Raw genomic sequence first — 16,480 nt, 5'->3', positions numbered from 1 at the left:
GATTTAGAAAGCAGGGTATGACTGTGCAGGTTGGAATACAATCCAGACATGGGGTTCTCGCTGCCCATCTCAATGGGTGCGATGGCCAGTCTCCAAAGATGCGCCCACCCCACTAGGGGGCAGACTGGGGAGATGGAGAGCCTTTGTGTCCCCTTGCCCCTGGGAGGGTCTTGTGACTTGTGGCTTTCTTGGACTTTGAAGCCCAGGTCTTAAGAGCTCTGGCAGCTTCCACTTTATCTCTCAGAAGCTGCACTCACACGAAAAGCTGAGACTGCCCAGCTGGAAACAGAGGCCTAGAGGACAGAGAGGCCTAGAGGACAGGGAGGCCTGAGTCCTCTTGGTCAGTTGAGCCCGGCTGAACTCCAAGCTGAATGCGGCTGCCTGGAGCCCAGGCAAACAGAGCAGATGAACCCCAGCCACCCACAGAATTATGGGAAGTAATAAACAGGTGCTGTTTCAAGCCACTGATGGGGGGTCCTTTGTATTACGTGGTAATAGATCACTGAAACAATGGGAAACAAAAGATACCAAATGGTTAGAAGTGGCCCATTCAGAGATGGCCAAATGATCAGTGACCATCTGCAACCATTCTGGGGACTGCACTTGTGTGTGAAAACCAGTTTCAGTGGAGAGACACAGATGGGACCCGCTCTTGCCCTGTTCAGACACTAGCACTCGGCAACGGCCAGGGTACAGGCGCCGACAGGCACATGGTGCCGTGACGATCCTCCCCACCGGCCCTTGTCGAGCTAGAAAAACCATCCCCCTTGTCTGGTTTACGAAGCTTTCTCCCTCCTTGTGTGCCTGCCCATGTCTGTTAGAGAGAATAACAAGATGACGAATGCAGGTGTGAATAAGGCTTCCATACAAGTTTTGGGAGGATGAAGAGAAGTTGGCAGAGGCCTCAGCTGCACTCTCCTGCCTGGACGCCGTACGGCCCCACAGACTGGGCCATCCCGGAGTGGACTGGATTGTCAGCCCCTGTTCTTGACCCTTCCCTACACACCCTGGCCGTGAATGCACTGCGGTCAGATGCACTTCCCTGCCTCTTGTCTTTGAACCTGTTCATGCGACTTGACTTGACTTGATGGCTGGTACCAGTGCCAGCGTGTCAGCTCAAAGCCCAAGCTTAAGCGGCATCTTGTACCTTGCTCGCACTTTTTACCCTTTGCACAAGGAGGGCATGCCCCCTTGGCTCACGGTCCCAGGAGGAAGATGAGAGACATTAGGGCAGAGCCACTCGGGCTGCCCCACCAGTCCGTGACCGAGGGACACGTGCTCATTGCTGCACGCCACTGGGACCTGGGCCAATAGCTGCCCGACACAAGGCTCCCTTATTAAACGTAACATCTGAAAACCACAAATGGTACTTGAGGACAACGGAAAGGCTTCTCGGCTATAAGAGTTGTAACTAAATTAGCAAACGGATGTTTAAGTTCCTTCCAATGAGTTGTTTTTCCAGAAACTGTGGCTTCCATGCTCTATCAGGGATGTCAAACTCATTTTCACCAGGGGCCGCATCAGTCTTGCGGTTGCCTTCAAAGGGCCGAATGTAACTTTAGGACTGTATAAATGTAACTACCCCTTAACTAGGGTCAAGGAGCACGGCGCTGCCACTGGGTAGAAACAAGGTGGAGGGCCGGATTCGGCCTACAGGCCTTGTGTTTGCCACCTGTGAGATTCTAGACGCTAGCTTTATTAAGATGCGAGGTTCCTCTTCTCCTGAGCTCTAGAGCCTATAGAGTCACCACTAGGAGCAAATTTATTCCAGGCTTCTTACTTCTTACTTACAAGTACTTCTTAAAGCAAAAGCAAAACCCTCTTCCGCACATACACTAGTCCACTTTACTGTTAGCCCTTCTGCAGCATTCCCCAGTCCTCACTGGGGGATGGAGGCAACCATTACAATGGATCAAAAACTAGAGACTCTAAATGCAGTAGAATTATTTGAAGTGACTAAATAGTGCAACTGTAGCTATTTACACGTAACCTTTATTTCAGCAAAGTTCCTCATCGAACAAGAGATGAAGAGGTGCTTTCAGGAATACAAGGGCCATGTCAATGTCAAGTAGTGGGTATTATTGTTAAAGCAACTCAACAGACACTGCTTCAACTGCCTTGTACCAACTGGATTTTTGTACTGACACACAGAAACGATTCATTGGGGCAAGAACTCATCTGTCAAGGAACACACTTAAGATGAGATGAACCCCAAAGCCCAGAAGTGGCCGGGCAAGGGCTGGCCGTGGCCAGCGAGGGCACTGGGCTTGCTGTGCGATCGGTGGGGAGCTCAGTGGCTGCCTGGAGGCCACGGTCATACTGAAGGGAAAACCGCTACGCGCCCCTTGGACTGCTGCCTCCAGGAATGAAGGTCCAGTCACATTAGAGCTTCGAAAGAAATCTGGGGTTTCATGCGAAACGTCCTCATTCTTAAAGGCCATCTTACTTTACATTGTAAGACTCGCTGGGAGTCGAAGAAAATGTATCAGCAGGCCACATGCGGCCACAGGCTGGCAGTTCGCGACCTCCGCACTTGGTATTCTAAAGTCAGCTTGAAACGTCACAGAGAGGCTAAAAGATGATTCTTAAATTCCTTGTATTTGTAGTTTTGGATCTGAAATTTTATTGTCACAGAACCTCCCCACCCCCCGACAAACACTTCATTCTCTCATTTATAAATCCTCACTCCCTCTACTTTCGGACCTCGCCGCTTTCAGTCTGTAATTCTCTACCAGGACACCCTTATGACAGGTGTCCCACACACCTGTGTAAGTCCTTCTAGTTACTGAAAACTTGATGCAAATGCTGGCTTCTGCATAAAACCCCCATGATCCTCCTCGAAGTCCCCTACATATAAACTATAACAACATTGTCCAGTGGGTCAGATCTGCATTGATTTCTAATCCCATCTCATCAGCTCCTTTCCCCACCCCCGCAAATGCTGCAACCAAATAACAACACCACAAGATTCGCCCGATGGAAGTCAAAGGCCGGGATCAATAGGCCAAGATCAAGTTCAAGGGCACTCACCGCCAAACACATCTCCGTTCTGGTAGTTCTTCCCTTTCTGGGCTTCCTCTTCATTTTGAACAGTGGCAACATGCTTGGCGGAGGCACAGCCCATAGTCTCATTCGCTCAGCTTCAGCCGGGCTGAACTGCAAATCATCTCTACAGACACGGGGACATCTTTCTTTTCTTTAAACACGAAGAAAACCAGCCTTCCTGCTGAGTCGGTCAAGATGTGCGCACCTGCAAGAAGTGAAAGCCAGATCAGAATGCGTGAGACAAAACCCACGTCTGGGTGTCTTGCTGTGCGGCGTGACCACCAGGCACTGGGATTCCTGCACGGCCCCATCGCGCTGGGGATGTGACGGCGCCCCGCCGAACGCGATGCCCCATGGGCCACCCTACCTCATCCCCGTACAGCAAGCAGGAGCAGGAGGCATGGCCCCTGCACCACGCGTGGCTGAACTCTTTGAGGAGGTACAAATACATACATATAGTTATTCCAATAAATTCCAGAGCACTACTGCTTGCTACCACACATGTAAAGCGCATGCATGTTTGCTAATTATGTTCTGGAATATGAAAACCTTCAGCCCTGGCCAGGTAGCTCAGTTGGTTAGAGTATGGTCCTGATAACACTAAGATTGTGGGTTTGATCCCAGGTCAAGGCACATACAAGAATCAACCAATAAATGCATAAATAAGAGGAACAATAAACTGATTCTCTCTCAAATCAATCAATAAAAAATACTTTCCAAAAAAACCATCAGAGGAAGGAAAGCATGCTTATGAGATGCACATCGCTCAGGCAGCTGCGGAAAGTTGTCCACATTCCCCATCCTGTTCTGCAGGCCTGATCCCAGTTCCTCTCACTTTGCCAGGAGGGGACACTCCTCTCCCCAGGTGGCTGCTAAGGGTCATTGTGATTGTCGCGGCTGCTGCTGCATTCCCAGCCAGCACTTTTCAGAGCAGCATCCCCTTCCTCCACGTCTCCAGCTCCACCTGGCAAGATCACAGGTGTGGGCTCCCAGAATGAATTCCTTCCTTTTTAAAAAGGAATGTGGGAAAACCACCTCACGGTACAAAGGTGAGCAACCACAAGAGAGAGTGGAGACCTGCCTTGCCCGTCTGTTGCCAATTCTTCAGAATAAAGAAAATGAAAATAGAAAAGAGAGGGGGAACCCTAACAAATTCCCAAAGGACGGGGCAATCCAGTGACAATGTACCGTGGTCCTCTCTGGAACTCTCTTTCCTCTCCCTCAGGTTTCGTGTTCCAGCCTCCTATGCTATCCGAGAAGCACTTGTAAGAATCTAGGACGTGAATGATCCTTGGCTGCCCACCCTTGAAAAGCATGGGTGGTGTGTGCAAGTTGTGCTGGTATCAAAAAACCTTACCTGAATTTAAAAATTTGAAATCACATGAAAGTCAAATACATTGCAGCAGGCTAACAAACACAAAACATGTAAGAATTTTTAAGGGACTTCTCCGTTAACCAGGCTGGAAGTGAGGGGCATGTTAACAAGCAGATCAGACGTGATTTACATTCAATTCAAGTGATGATGACTCAGGAAGTTTCCATTCCATTATTTTTTTTTAAAAAACCACTATAGCTTAATGTGAGCACGCTCCAAATCGTAAGTAGGCAGAGATTTTGTTTTTGAAACATATACACTATATATTTTACTGCAGTAATTTCAAGAGTGATGTTTTTAAATTTTACAACTTCATCAAAATGACATGTTAATACTTCGCCCGTTTTGAAAATGATAGGAACCCATTTGAGAGACATGAGATCTCCAATTCATCAAGCTGACTGTGGATCACTGGGGAAAGTTTTTTACTGTGTCATCTTCATTCTGCACATACACAATTGTCTGGCTATTCATTCATTTAATCAGCAGGTACTTACTGAAAACTACTAAGTGGCAGACACATGTGGGGTAGGTATTGGGTACACAGCAGCAAACAAGACAAGACAGGGTCTGCCTCCCCACCCACACGGACCATGGACACTCAGAAAAGGGAGATCACTAGAAAGACCAGTTCCACAGCGACGCGGTCCCTCCACTGCAGGCTACACGCAGGATGACGGGAGGTCACCCCACAGCCCCTGGTTCAGCCTGGTGAGAAAGCTTGTAAAGGAGGTCAGGTTCAAGGCCTGCCCACAGCGAAGCAAGTCACTAAAACAGCCCTGAGCTGCATCTTTCATGCCTGATGTACATCAAGGTTTCAATTCTACAGAAAATCCTCTTACTTGACCTCCAACTAACCGAGACCTCAAGTTGGGCAGATCTTCAGGAATGTACCCCTAATGACTGCTACAGCAATCGACACAAACACATTCCCTTTTGGCTTGTACTAGCCTTCCCATAAACCCTGGCAGGGTTTTTAGCTTCCATTTTCCCATTAGCTTTGCTCACCTTTCTCTCCCAACCCCCACACGTTCCATTCCTTCACCTCCCTGAAGCCACACCCCTCAGGGAGGTAAATCTGAGTGTGCAAACAAGCATGCAGAGACCACAACACCGAGCAGATCTGAGAGTCTCATTTTCACATATTGTTGTTAACAATACGCTATTTCTGAAGCCACAGATCACAGCGCGAGAATTAGACAGAAACATCCCTTTGATGTTTAATGGAAACTTCTAACTAATACCAAGCCCCACTGAGGATGATTTTTTTAAGCTAAATGATCTATATGATAGGATCATCAGCCCCTCTAAATCCACGGGGTCTCAGTAATTGCCCACAGACAACAGTGTGGTGATTGCGAGGGGGTGGGGGTGGGTGGAACTGGAAAAGGGGATAAAGGGGATAAATGGTCATGGAAAAATACGATAAAAATAAACTATGAGAAAATAATAAAAATAAGTAATTGCCCATGACTTTGTATGAAAATCTCCCCAAAAGGTTGTATGGCTACATACCTGTTCCACAGAATAAGCTGTAATCCCTAGCCACATGCTATAAGCTGATTTAACTTAGCGCCATCTTTACAGGACATTTTTCCTACTTTTGCTAAAATGCATTAGCAGATTTATAAATCCAATTCAAAAATTTTAAAAAGGACTAAGAACTGTGTCACCAGGCAGTTTATCTTTCCTGTCCTTATACCTCTTTAGCTAATACTTCAGGTATCACTGTAACAGGAGAGAGTTCTTTTCTTTGCACGGATAAGTCTGTTACTTTTCTATGAATACATATTATATACACAAGACACATCTAACCTTTTACAAGGAAAGATTATGATAGCTTTTTTAATGCTGATCTTTTTTAAAGCTTCATTGAGGTATAATTGATAAAACTGCAATATAGTCAATGTGGTGACTGATACATATGCATCGTGAAAACATTCCTACCATGGAGTTTTAAGTGTTAACACATCCATCACCTCACACCTTTCCTTCTTTTCTTTCTTCCTTTTTACCTCCTTCCCTCCCTCCCTCCCTCTCTCTTTCTTTCTTTTTTTCGAGAGAACACAAGTTCTACTCTCTTGGCAAATCTCAATTACACAATACAGTGTTATCATATAGCCAGCATATTATTTTTCTATACATTAGATCTTCAGACCTTAATTCATCTTGTAACTCAAAGTTGGTGGCCTTTCACCAGCCTCTCCCTGTCTCCCCCACCTCCCAGCCTCTGGCAACCCCCGTTCTGTTCTCTGTTCCCATGAGTTTGACTTAGGTGACACCAGACAACCACACGGTATTTGTCTGTCTTCGTTGAGCTTATTTTACGTATTAGCATTATGTCCTCAAGGTTTATCTGTATTCCTGTAAATGGTAGTATTTCCTTCTTTTTTAAGGATATATATAAAATAACCTCACATTGTCTTGATCCATTCATCTATTGACGGACACTTAGGTTGCTTCCACACCTCGGTGACTGGGAATCTCACCACAGAAGCACAGGAGTCTCTTCCCGCGCTCGCATCTTGGTCTCTGCCGGGCAGTGCTCCCCTCACCTCTGGATGTATCCCCGGCGGGGGCGGGGGGGGGGCACTGCTCGTGGCTTTTTTTCTTTACCTTCATGTTTTGAACTAGGAGCACAGTTTCATAAAAAAAAACCTACTCTTCTAAAATTGGGAAGAAAAAAAAATAAGCAGAATCTATTTTCAGAAAAATCAAAGAGATAACTGACTTTAAAAAAAGTCTGTGGGAAAATATTTGTATTTATGTGATATGATGGATAATTCACTTTCCTCAAATTACTCATGGACTTTTTCATTTTAGATAGAAAAGCCAAAACGACTGTAGATAGTTTCGTTGTCAAGAAAGATACTTCTAGAAATGAATTAAAAGTGGCAACCCCCGTAAAGAAATCCTGGGCCAAAAAAGGACGTGAATATATCCCAGGCAACGTGGAGGACCGGACAGGCATCAAACGCTGACTGCGACGGGCACGCTGGGAGCTGTGAAGTCAGCAGCTAAGAACAAGATACAGCCACATTACCAGCAGATCAGGAGCAAAGTCCCCCCTTTCTTCCTCTCATTAAAAAGGGAAGCCAAGATAAGGCGATATCTAATCTAAAAAACTCCTTTCTTTTATGGAAGAAAGAGCCAACATCTAAGCTCCATATAGAAAGGATGCATGCACAAATAACTGATCAGTCTGTTTTCCCATCTGGGCTGCTTCACTACAATGAGTGTTCACACAGCAGCCCACTGTGGGTGGGGGAAGAAAGGTAGTTTAAAAGGGATGTCTAGCCATGAAGCTTTGGTGTCCTTGGGCCATTGTTAACACCCTTTCACATTTCATTGTGCATGTTAAAAATAATGCATAAAGAGATGTTGCATGTGACGTGAGGATAACCTGAGAAAGTCAAATCTTCCTGTTACAAGCAATCGCTGGCATCTGAGAGGATGCTCATTCCCCACCTCACACTCATCCGGTGGCAAGGCAGTCAGTTGACAATAGGCTATTGTCTCCAAAGAAACAGGAAGTGTGGCTTCTGCTTTCATTATGGGAAAACTCTCACTTCCACAAATAATAACGTCTAGACGTGTGTCTCAGGAACAACAAGAAGACGCCCTGTCAAGATGATACATTTCTGCTGGATTTCCTGCAGGGAGGTGTGGGGGAGAGGAGGTGTGGGCAAGGGGACAAGGGGGAAGAGTGCTGGCGTGGGAGTGGTCGTGGGTCGCATGCCCGCGTCAGTGCCACGGCTGGACTTCCTCTCTCGGACCCCGTCTCTTTAATTAATTGTACGATCAACCTAAACACGTGCCCAGGCGATGCTACAGATGAGATTACGACTCACAAAAGAGGCCCTTTTTTTACCTGGGCTCGATTTATTTTGAAACTTTGTTTCAACCTTTACCCAGTTAGGACATTCTTGCAAACTTCTTTTTTCCCCCCAAATTTCCAGAAATCCCATGAAATCTAAAGATTATCATCAATGATGTTTTGGCCCAAGGGTGTTGATTTTAATGGTGTACAAAGTTTAAAGATGAGCAAAGCTTAGCTTCCCCTTTCTTCTTTTCTATCCAGCTTTTTTTTTTTTTAAGATTTTTTATTTGTTTAATTTTAGAGAGGGAGAAAGAGAGAGAGAGAAACATCAATGTGCAGTTGCTGGGGGCTGTGGCCTGCAACCCAGGTATGTGGCCTGACTGGGAATCGAACCTGTGACACTTTGTCTGTCCAGCTTTTAATGAATAAAAATGAAATGAATTTTAAATCTATTTCTTGTAGGAAGCTGGTTAGAAGAAGCTCTTGAAGTAACTGTTCTCAGCTAAGGATTTAAGAGTTTAGTGTCTTATCCTGCACCTGAATACTCACAGGTTCGTGCACGGCTGACACTCTTTCTGGGATGGCAGGACAAGAAAACACCGGGGCCCTGATTAAAGCCACCCGCCCACGCTAGGGTGAACCTATGCGGAATTATGCTGTTTCTACATTTGGTCCTCAGTGATCAAGGCTAACAGCAGAAACTCCTGGGCTCCAGACGTCCACTATCTTCTTTCCACTTCCAAGACCAGAATACCCGGAGCATCGGGGGGAAGCTGTCTGCTGTGTCAGTGGGGAACCTTCTGTCTCATGACACCGTGCTGGTTCACCACGTCACTTGGGATAAACCGTGTGATCTCTTGGTCAGTAGCCTAATCACAATGGCAGCTTCCACTCTTTTAAAGAATTGTTTGGAAAATCCAGGTAGATGGTGAAATGTTTTGAAAAGCACTTGTAAATGCAGGGTAACATTCTTTTGTGCATGCTTTGCCATGCCGGGTGCATGATGTTACCTGTCAAAACCATGGTGTTCCATGGACATTAGGTGGAATCGATTTGCCAGAAAGCTTCTGTAGGCAGCCCCCAGAAAAAATGAGTGAAACAGATGAAAAAGGGAAAAATAAAAATCAAGAAATGATAAGAAACTGTTCTGGCTGGTGTTGCTCAGTGAATTGAGTGGCAGCCTGCGAACCAAAGGGTCACTGGATCGATTCCCAGTCAGGGCACACGCCTGGGTTGTGGGCCAGGTCCCCCGCTGGGGGTGTGTGAGAGGCCACCACACATTGATATTGCCTCCCTCTCTTTCTCCCTCCCTTCCCCCTCCCTAAAAATAAATAAAATCTTCAAAAAAAAGAGAGAGAGAAATGACAAGAAACTGAAAGTAGAAGAAGTATGAATTACTATAAAAGCACAATTTGATTTTAATCTAAACAAGTAAGTGGTCATGATTCTTCCTTGAACGGCCAGTGGAAAATGTCCTGAGGGATCTGCATGTTGGAACATATCGTTAAGAACAGATCCGATTCCTGCCCTCGAAGAGCTAGCACTCAGTAGGGCTAACAGTTCATAAACAACGAAATGAAATAAAAGGCCAATGACTAATGCACACTGTGGGGAAAGAAAGGGATCGGAGATGTTCTTGAAAGTCATAGGCTATTTCAAGTTAATTGAATCAGTGCTTGCATCAGCGTATTTTCTGCAACAAGAGATGCTGGAACAACCAGTGTGCTCACCGTGCTACTCTGAGACCCTGGGTAACAGATGCGGACAGTGAAACAGATGCCATGTCAGTTTTGAGCTGTTGATCCCCTTTAAGACCATGAAGTGCAACAGAACGGCAGCTGGATTAACCCCTCGGAAATCTGAATGTCACTTCCATGGTGCCAAGGACGAGTCGAAAGCCATTGACCTTGTCTGATGTGCACAATGGAAAAACACGTATGGTGCTTTCATCACTCAACTAAGAACCTCAGCCCTGATTGGTGCGGCTCAGTGGGTTGGGCGTTGCCCCTCAAAATGAAAGGTCGCTGGTTCGATTCCTAGTCTGGGCACATGCCTGGGTTGTGGGCCAGGTCCCCGGCTGGGGGCATGGGAGAGGGAACCAACGATATTTCTCTCCTTCTCTTCCCCCTCCCTTCCCCTCTTTATAAAAATAAATAAATAAAATCTTTTTAAAAAACTACTGTGTTCCACATTTTTTATTCAGTTCCATCTCTAAGTTTAATACTGGCCTGGTTCATGTCTCAGCCTTAAGCCGGTTACTGGGTGGATAAAAAGAAATATAACCAACAGACATAAAAGGTAACGAATTATCTAAACTAATCGTTAGAAGCCAATGTGAGAATCATTCCCAAACAACAACAACAAAGCCTGCTTCTATTTTATTTGCAGACTTTGATAGTAATATTTGTGTATGAATATATTTCATGGCCTCAGAATTACATACTTTTAACAAAGTAATGTAGTAACACTTGGACAAGAGCTGAATCCTAGAAACTGAAAACAGCATTTCCCCTCAAAATCTAAACGTGCATCCCTCCTCCCTCCTAAAATAACCTTTCCTGCTTTCCCCGCCTCCCTGCTAAAATGAAGGGAATCGCCCATGAGAGTCCGGCTCGAACTCTGGTGTAAGTCCCTGTGCTCTGGCTTGGGCCACACTCTCCCAGGTCTGAGGGGGAGTCAGCAGTGATCCAGGGACTGACTGTGTGGACCCACCGCGCCTGCGGGGCTGGGAGAGGCTGACTCAAATAAGCATCCCTGAGGGGAAGCCTTGGGACCTGAAATTCTGTCTTCTAGAACTTTCAAGTGCCATCCAACACAGCTCCAGATCTGGAAGTGCCCCGAGAACTTAGAGAAAGCAAACAGGTAAAATCTTCGTGTTGGTGAAGGATTTAGTGTGTGTGCGTGTCTCTCTCTTCCTCTCTCTCTCTCTCTCTCACACACACACACACACATATACACACACACACTGTAAAAGTTCTACAGCTGCAAAGATTACACCCAATATTTTGTGGCTTTGTGAGGGAAGCAGCTGAGTGGCTTTGGGCAAGTTATGAAGTTCACAGGGCCCTGGGGCCTCATGTATATGATGGGATAAGACCGCATGAAGTTTGAGAGGAGTAGATGAGATGCTATATGTAAGGCGCTTAGGATAGTACCTAGCAATTAGTAAACAACTGATACGTGACAGTTATTGTCATCGTCATCACCATCATCATCATTAGTTTTTAGGAATTGCACCAAAGCAAGCAGGCAGACCGGACATTCCGTAGCAGGAGAAGCCCAGGGGGCACGCTCAGCCCCTGCAGAGAGCGCCCAGAGCAGTGCCTGGGGGCGGGGAGGTCCGCCTCTACACCGCACATCCCCGGGCTCTGAAGGCAAAGGCTGCTGTGTGAGCACAAGGTGAAGGTCAGGGAGCTCTCCCAAGCTTTGTGCAGTCTCACTTCTTCCTGCTATTACGCGCTCGCTGGTCTGTATTCGCCCCCCGGGAGAGTTCCAAGGTAACCACCAGGCCCTAGTCATTCTTCTCCATATTCTCTGCGGCACAGGGCAGGCACACAGTAGGCCTACAGTAGATGCTGAGTGAGTGAATGCTCTTAGATAACTCTTCTCACAAGGGAATGTCAGGGGCTTTTAAGGAACAGTGCCCTCCTCAGCCCCTGTCCTAGGTCACCGGCAGGGACAGTGACGTCTTTACCTCACCAGTAACCACAGTTAAAGATGTTCGTCACAGACTATTTGCAATTACGTGCAGTATATACGCTCTGAAAAGCCAGGAAGGGAATGATATGGAATATTATACTAGTCTAAAGCAATTCTGAAAGCTTTTGACACACCGTTGGTCCTAAGCTGCCCCAGAAAATTACACTAATTATTTATTTCAACAATCATTTTTGGGGGAGGGGGGACTTATTTAGCTCTCAGCATTCCACTACAGATCAGAGACTGCAACATGGTAAGTCAGCCAGACCTTGATGCGCATGCCCTGACTTTCAATTAAAATCTAGAGACGTTTAGAGATGCTTCTAAAACTCACCCATCTGAAAAATCAAGATGTTTTTTGGTTTGGGTTCCGTTTGTTTTTTTTTTTTAAATTGCTGACGTGTCCATCTTTGATGAGCTCTTCCAGACAAAGAACTATTTCAGAATGATGTCCTTAGAAGACCAACCAAATTGAAATGATAAATATCATTGTCAGAGAGCACAAATCAATACCCCTCCGGCCTGCTGAGTTCTCACGCTGCCCTCAGGAAGTGCACAAGCCTTTAGGAACGTCCCTAGATTTTGTAGAGCCGGGCCAAAAACGCATGCTGGGCAACCGGCTACTTAAAGAAAACAGAAGGAAGGAGCCGAGGCTGAGGAGGACAAAGCCAAGGCAGCTGATAAGGGCCTCCCCCTTCTAACTCGCAGGAAATGCTCCCCGCCCCGCAGCGACTGCGCTCCTCTGCCTCTGCCCCTCGTCTCTGCACCCATCCTCACCTCTGGGAGGTCCAGTGGGGTTTGAGATCACGGCCACGTGAAAGGGAGGACGAGGCGCTCCTCCGTGGCCCTGATGCTCTGCCTCAGCCACTGAAAGCTATTAAAGCGCATTACAGAGGTCCAGGTTATGAACGAGTATGACCTCAAAAATGTTACCAAAATTCTGCAGTCTGCTCTGAAGTAATTATTTCCAATCAGCCCAATGTTCCCCAATTCAAGTAGCATAATTAGTGGACATGGTGTTCTTTCCAACTTGTCCAGCAAAATGTACTTAGAGAATGAGACCAGAGGGACGAGCTCGGGGGCGTGGGGGGAGGCCCTGGACAGCCTGGGCAGGGGCAACGGGACCCGGGCCCACCAACGGGGGGGGCACCGCTCAGCATCCAGACTGGTGTGAACGCGCCAAGACAGCCGCACCCAGTCGCAGTCCGACACGTGGCAGGCGCGAGTCTCCATCTGAACGGCTGCATGAAAAACCCTTTTCTCGGAGAAAGGGGCGGCATGGCACGTTTAGGATTCGACCACCTTCTCTCCCGCCCAGCTGTCAGCTCTGGGGGACCTCCCGTGGGTGGCCGGGCTGAGGCCACTCTGGTGCTGACTATGATGACAAAGGCACAGCTGGCAAGCTGCTTAGTATTCCTGCCTCAGGGAGGGTGTCACCCCGCCGTCACCTCTGTCACATCACTGCCATTACCACCCCAGGAAGGGCACTGCAAACGTTTTCCAATATCAAGAGCTCCCCCCAAATTTCTAGAATCCAAATTCAAATTTGTGTTTGTAGATTCGTTTCTGGATCCAGCCTCGAAACCTCTCACACGTTTTATTCCTCAGCCTCTGCTAGGCTCTACCTCTTGATTGTTGTTGTTGTTTTAAAGATTTTATTTTAATTATTTTTAGACAGAGGGGAAGGGAGGGAGAGAGGGACAGAAACATCAGTGTGTGGTGGCCTCTCATGCACCCCCCACTGGGGACCTGGCCGGCAACCCGGGCATGCGCCCTGACAGGGAATCAAACCAGCGACCCCTGGTTCACAGGCGGGCACTCAATCCACTGAGCCACACCAGCCAGGGCTCTAGGCTCTACTTCTTTCTGGATGTCAGGATGGTCTGATGCAGTTTTAAAAGCAGCAGAACATAATTAAAATTTTAGTAAAAAATTATGCTCCTCCTAAGTTAGTAATTATCCCATTAATTTTCTACAACAAAGACAAATTACGATCCTTAGTGCGCTGATTCTGTTGGCTCCTCTCTGGGGCCCCAAATCCTGCAGGACTCACTAATGCCCCCGGGGCAGAGTCCAAGGTATGTGGACTTTCAAGCTAGACCTGTCCTCAGGGGTCACTGAAGCCAAGGTTCTTCAAGTCACAGGTGAGAATACTGAAGGCCAAGGGGTTTAGGTGACTCACTCAGGGTCCGCCAGGTCCCAGACCCACTGTCACCTCTTCCTCCTGCTCCAAGGTAACTAGGATCCCCTCCATCACATCAGGTGGTCCCACAGACCACCCTCCCCCTCAACACTCTGCTCCTGCACCCACCTCTCTATTGCTTACGCCTTCCCTCTCCCAGAAAGAAGGCTGCACACCATTCTGTCCCTTCCTTCCTTTTCTCGCCGTCCTAGACTCTTACTCGGAGAGTCAACTATTTAGTGTTTCTCCGAGGGAAGAAATCACCTCTTGTATCTGTCGTCTTGTGTAGGGTGAGCTCCCAGGCAGACAGTGGGAACTCAATAACCCTTTTCATAATGGCGGGCTGCCTTGGTCTTCCCACCTCTGTACCTGCTACCTGCCCCGCCTGGAAGGCTCTCCTTCCTCACCTTTGCTTGGCTAACTTCTCCTTCCTGTGCGCTGTCCTTCCTAAAAGGTCCCAGTATACCTGATGCTTCCCCTTCACAGCCCTCATGTAGTACAGGACTCTTAATTCCTAATTGTCTATTGCTTTGACGAGTCTAGAATATAAACTCCCCGAAAGACATAGACTGTATGTTTCTCGCTCCCTATTGTATCCGCAGCTTCTAATGGTGCTTAGCTCAAAATATGTGCTCGATAAATACATAAAAAACGAATGCTTCCTGAAAAAAACTTTAAACTTCTCCTGTTGGAAATCAAGGCTTTCCAACCATATCTCCAATCGCACCCAGTTACTGGCAGGTGTCAGTCCAGTCTCCGGCTACCAGGCACTGAACAATGTGCATATTCTGACCTTAACTGCCTTTGGTTAGTGTCACCTTAAACCGGAAGGCCTCTCCATCAGTCTCTGCCTGTTATTCCAATGGTACCCATTCTCCAAGGTTCAGAACAAGTCTTACCACCTCTAAGAAACCTTGCCACAGACCACGCAGATCTTCCCCTTCTCTAAATGCACCCACTCGTGTCCACACGGCCATGCATCACCGATGCTTGTTGCTACGTGTCCACAGTCATCTCCCCTGTTATAGTCTGACCTGCCCCTCTTTCTGCAGTCAGCATTTACCCTCATTGAGAAAATGATTACATACACAGTCTTGGGGCATCTCCCGGACCATTGTTTTATATTATTGGCCTCTGTGCTTTTTGTCTTGGTGTCCTAATTCATTTATGACTTTTTCAAGGCAAGTCATGCTTCTGAGGTCTTTGATTCTCTGCACAAAGTAGGAGGTTAATAAATACTTCTTACTTGACGTGTTGGCTAGAAAGCAAAAGTGTACAGGCTGAGAGAATTATGCAAATTATGAAAAAGTCACTTTTTCCAAAAGTGCAATTGAAATTTTTGAATTATTAGAGGCTGTTTAAAAGATCTGTTGATGGTATAATTATACCATAATTTAATAAAATTACTTTCTGAATAAAGGTTATTTTTAAATAGAAACTTTTGTCCAGACGATAGAAAATTCTGAATAGAAGAGAAAATGTAGGAGAAAACGAATGAAAAGAGCAAGCAAGAAAAACACATGCCCAAGACTGACACTCCCCACCCCATACCTAGTTGTGGGGTGTGCATGGCTGCAGCATCCACAATTGCATCAGTTAACTTTTCTTACAAGGTCAAGTTCATGGCTGAGTTACCATCATGGCTCCACAAAGGCCTGCCCAGCAACTGCCTACCCATGAACAAAACAATTCTCCCAGTATTACAAGGGCAGGAGGAGAGGAAATCCATCTCTTTTTCCTGGTTTGCCATCAACATTTCCTTACAATTATTTTTTGATGTACTGTGTCTAACTATTTCATGTATTTATTTCATAGCTCACCATGCTCCTCCCCAAAATATGTCCAACAGCTGCTTTCAACCATAAATACAATCTTGGAACATAAATGCGTGCTCAGGATTCAAAAATTCAGGGTTCAGTAACCTAGCAACCAAATGCCAAGACCTCCGAATCTGTACCCTCCGCTGCCGCGTACCCACAGACCCCTAAGACGTAAGTCTGCAGACTCACTGCTCGGATCAGGTTTGGCTGATCCCAAATCAATACTGGCCAGCTATGGGAAGGTCGCAAAACACAGGAGGCTTTTTGCCGGGCTCCAGCAGCCCGTGTGCCAAGGGCTATAAATAGGAAGTGTATGCCATACACGCTACCAGAGCCCCACAGAGTGGCCAATTAGGATTCAACACTGGGACAATCCCAATGAGCCACATCTCACATGTGCCAGAAGCCGACCACAGGGTCTAGTAGAAACCAACACACGTACCAGGACTGGGAGCATTCTGCCTAATGAAGACGACAAGGGCGGGGAGAAAAGGACACTTCAGTGTTTCACTGGAATGCATTAATGAAAGGTGAATTCC

The 16,480-nt window shown here is 46.7% G+C and overlaps 1 protein-coding gene across 1 annotated transcript in view; it reads right to left on the bottom strand.

Annotated features, from left to right (window-relative positions):
* Positions 1-16,480, bottom strand: part of CUNH1orf21 (chromosome unknown C1orf21 homolog) — a 190,703-nt gene that overhangs the window by 114,675 nt on the left and 59,548 nt on the right. Inside the window, exon 2 of the mRNA XM_045838484.1 lies at positions 3,031-3,250. Within this exon, the coding sequence (XP_045694440.1) occupies positions 3,031-3,124 (94 nt within the window). The 5' untranslated portion in view covers positions 3,125-3,250. The remainder of the gene's footprint in view (positions 1-3,030; positions 3,251-16,480) is intronic.

The sequence above is a fragment of the Phyllostomus hastatus genome, unplaced genomic scaffold (genome assembly GCF_019186645.2).
Source record: "Phyllostomus hastatus isolate PE091 unplaced genomic scaffold, TTU_PhHast_1.1 phas_contig_283, whole genome shotgun sequence".
Taxonomy (NCBI): Eukaryota; Metazoa; Chordata; class Mammalia; order Chiroptera; family Phyllostomidae; genus Phyllostomus; species Phyllostomus hastatus.
The sequence above is the reverse complement of the archived record's forward strand: the minus strand, read 5'-3'. Positions and strand labels throughout refer to the sequence as shown.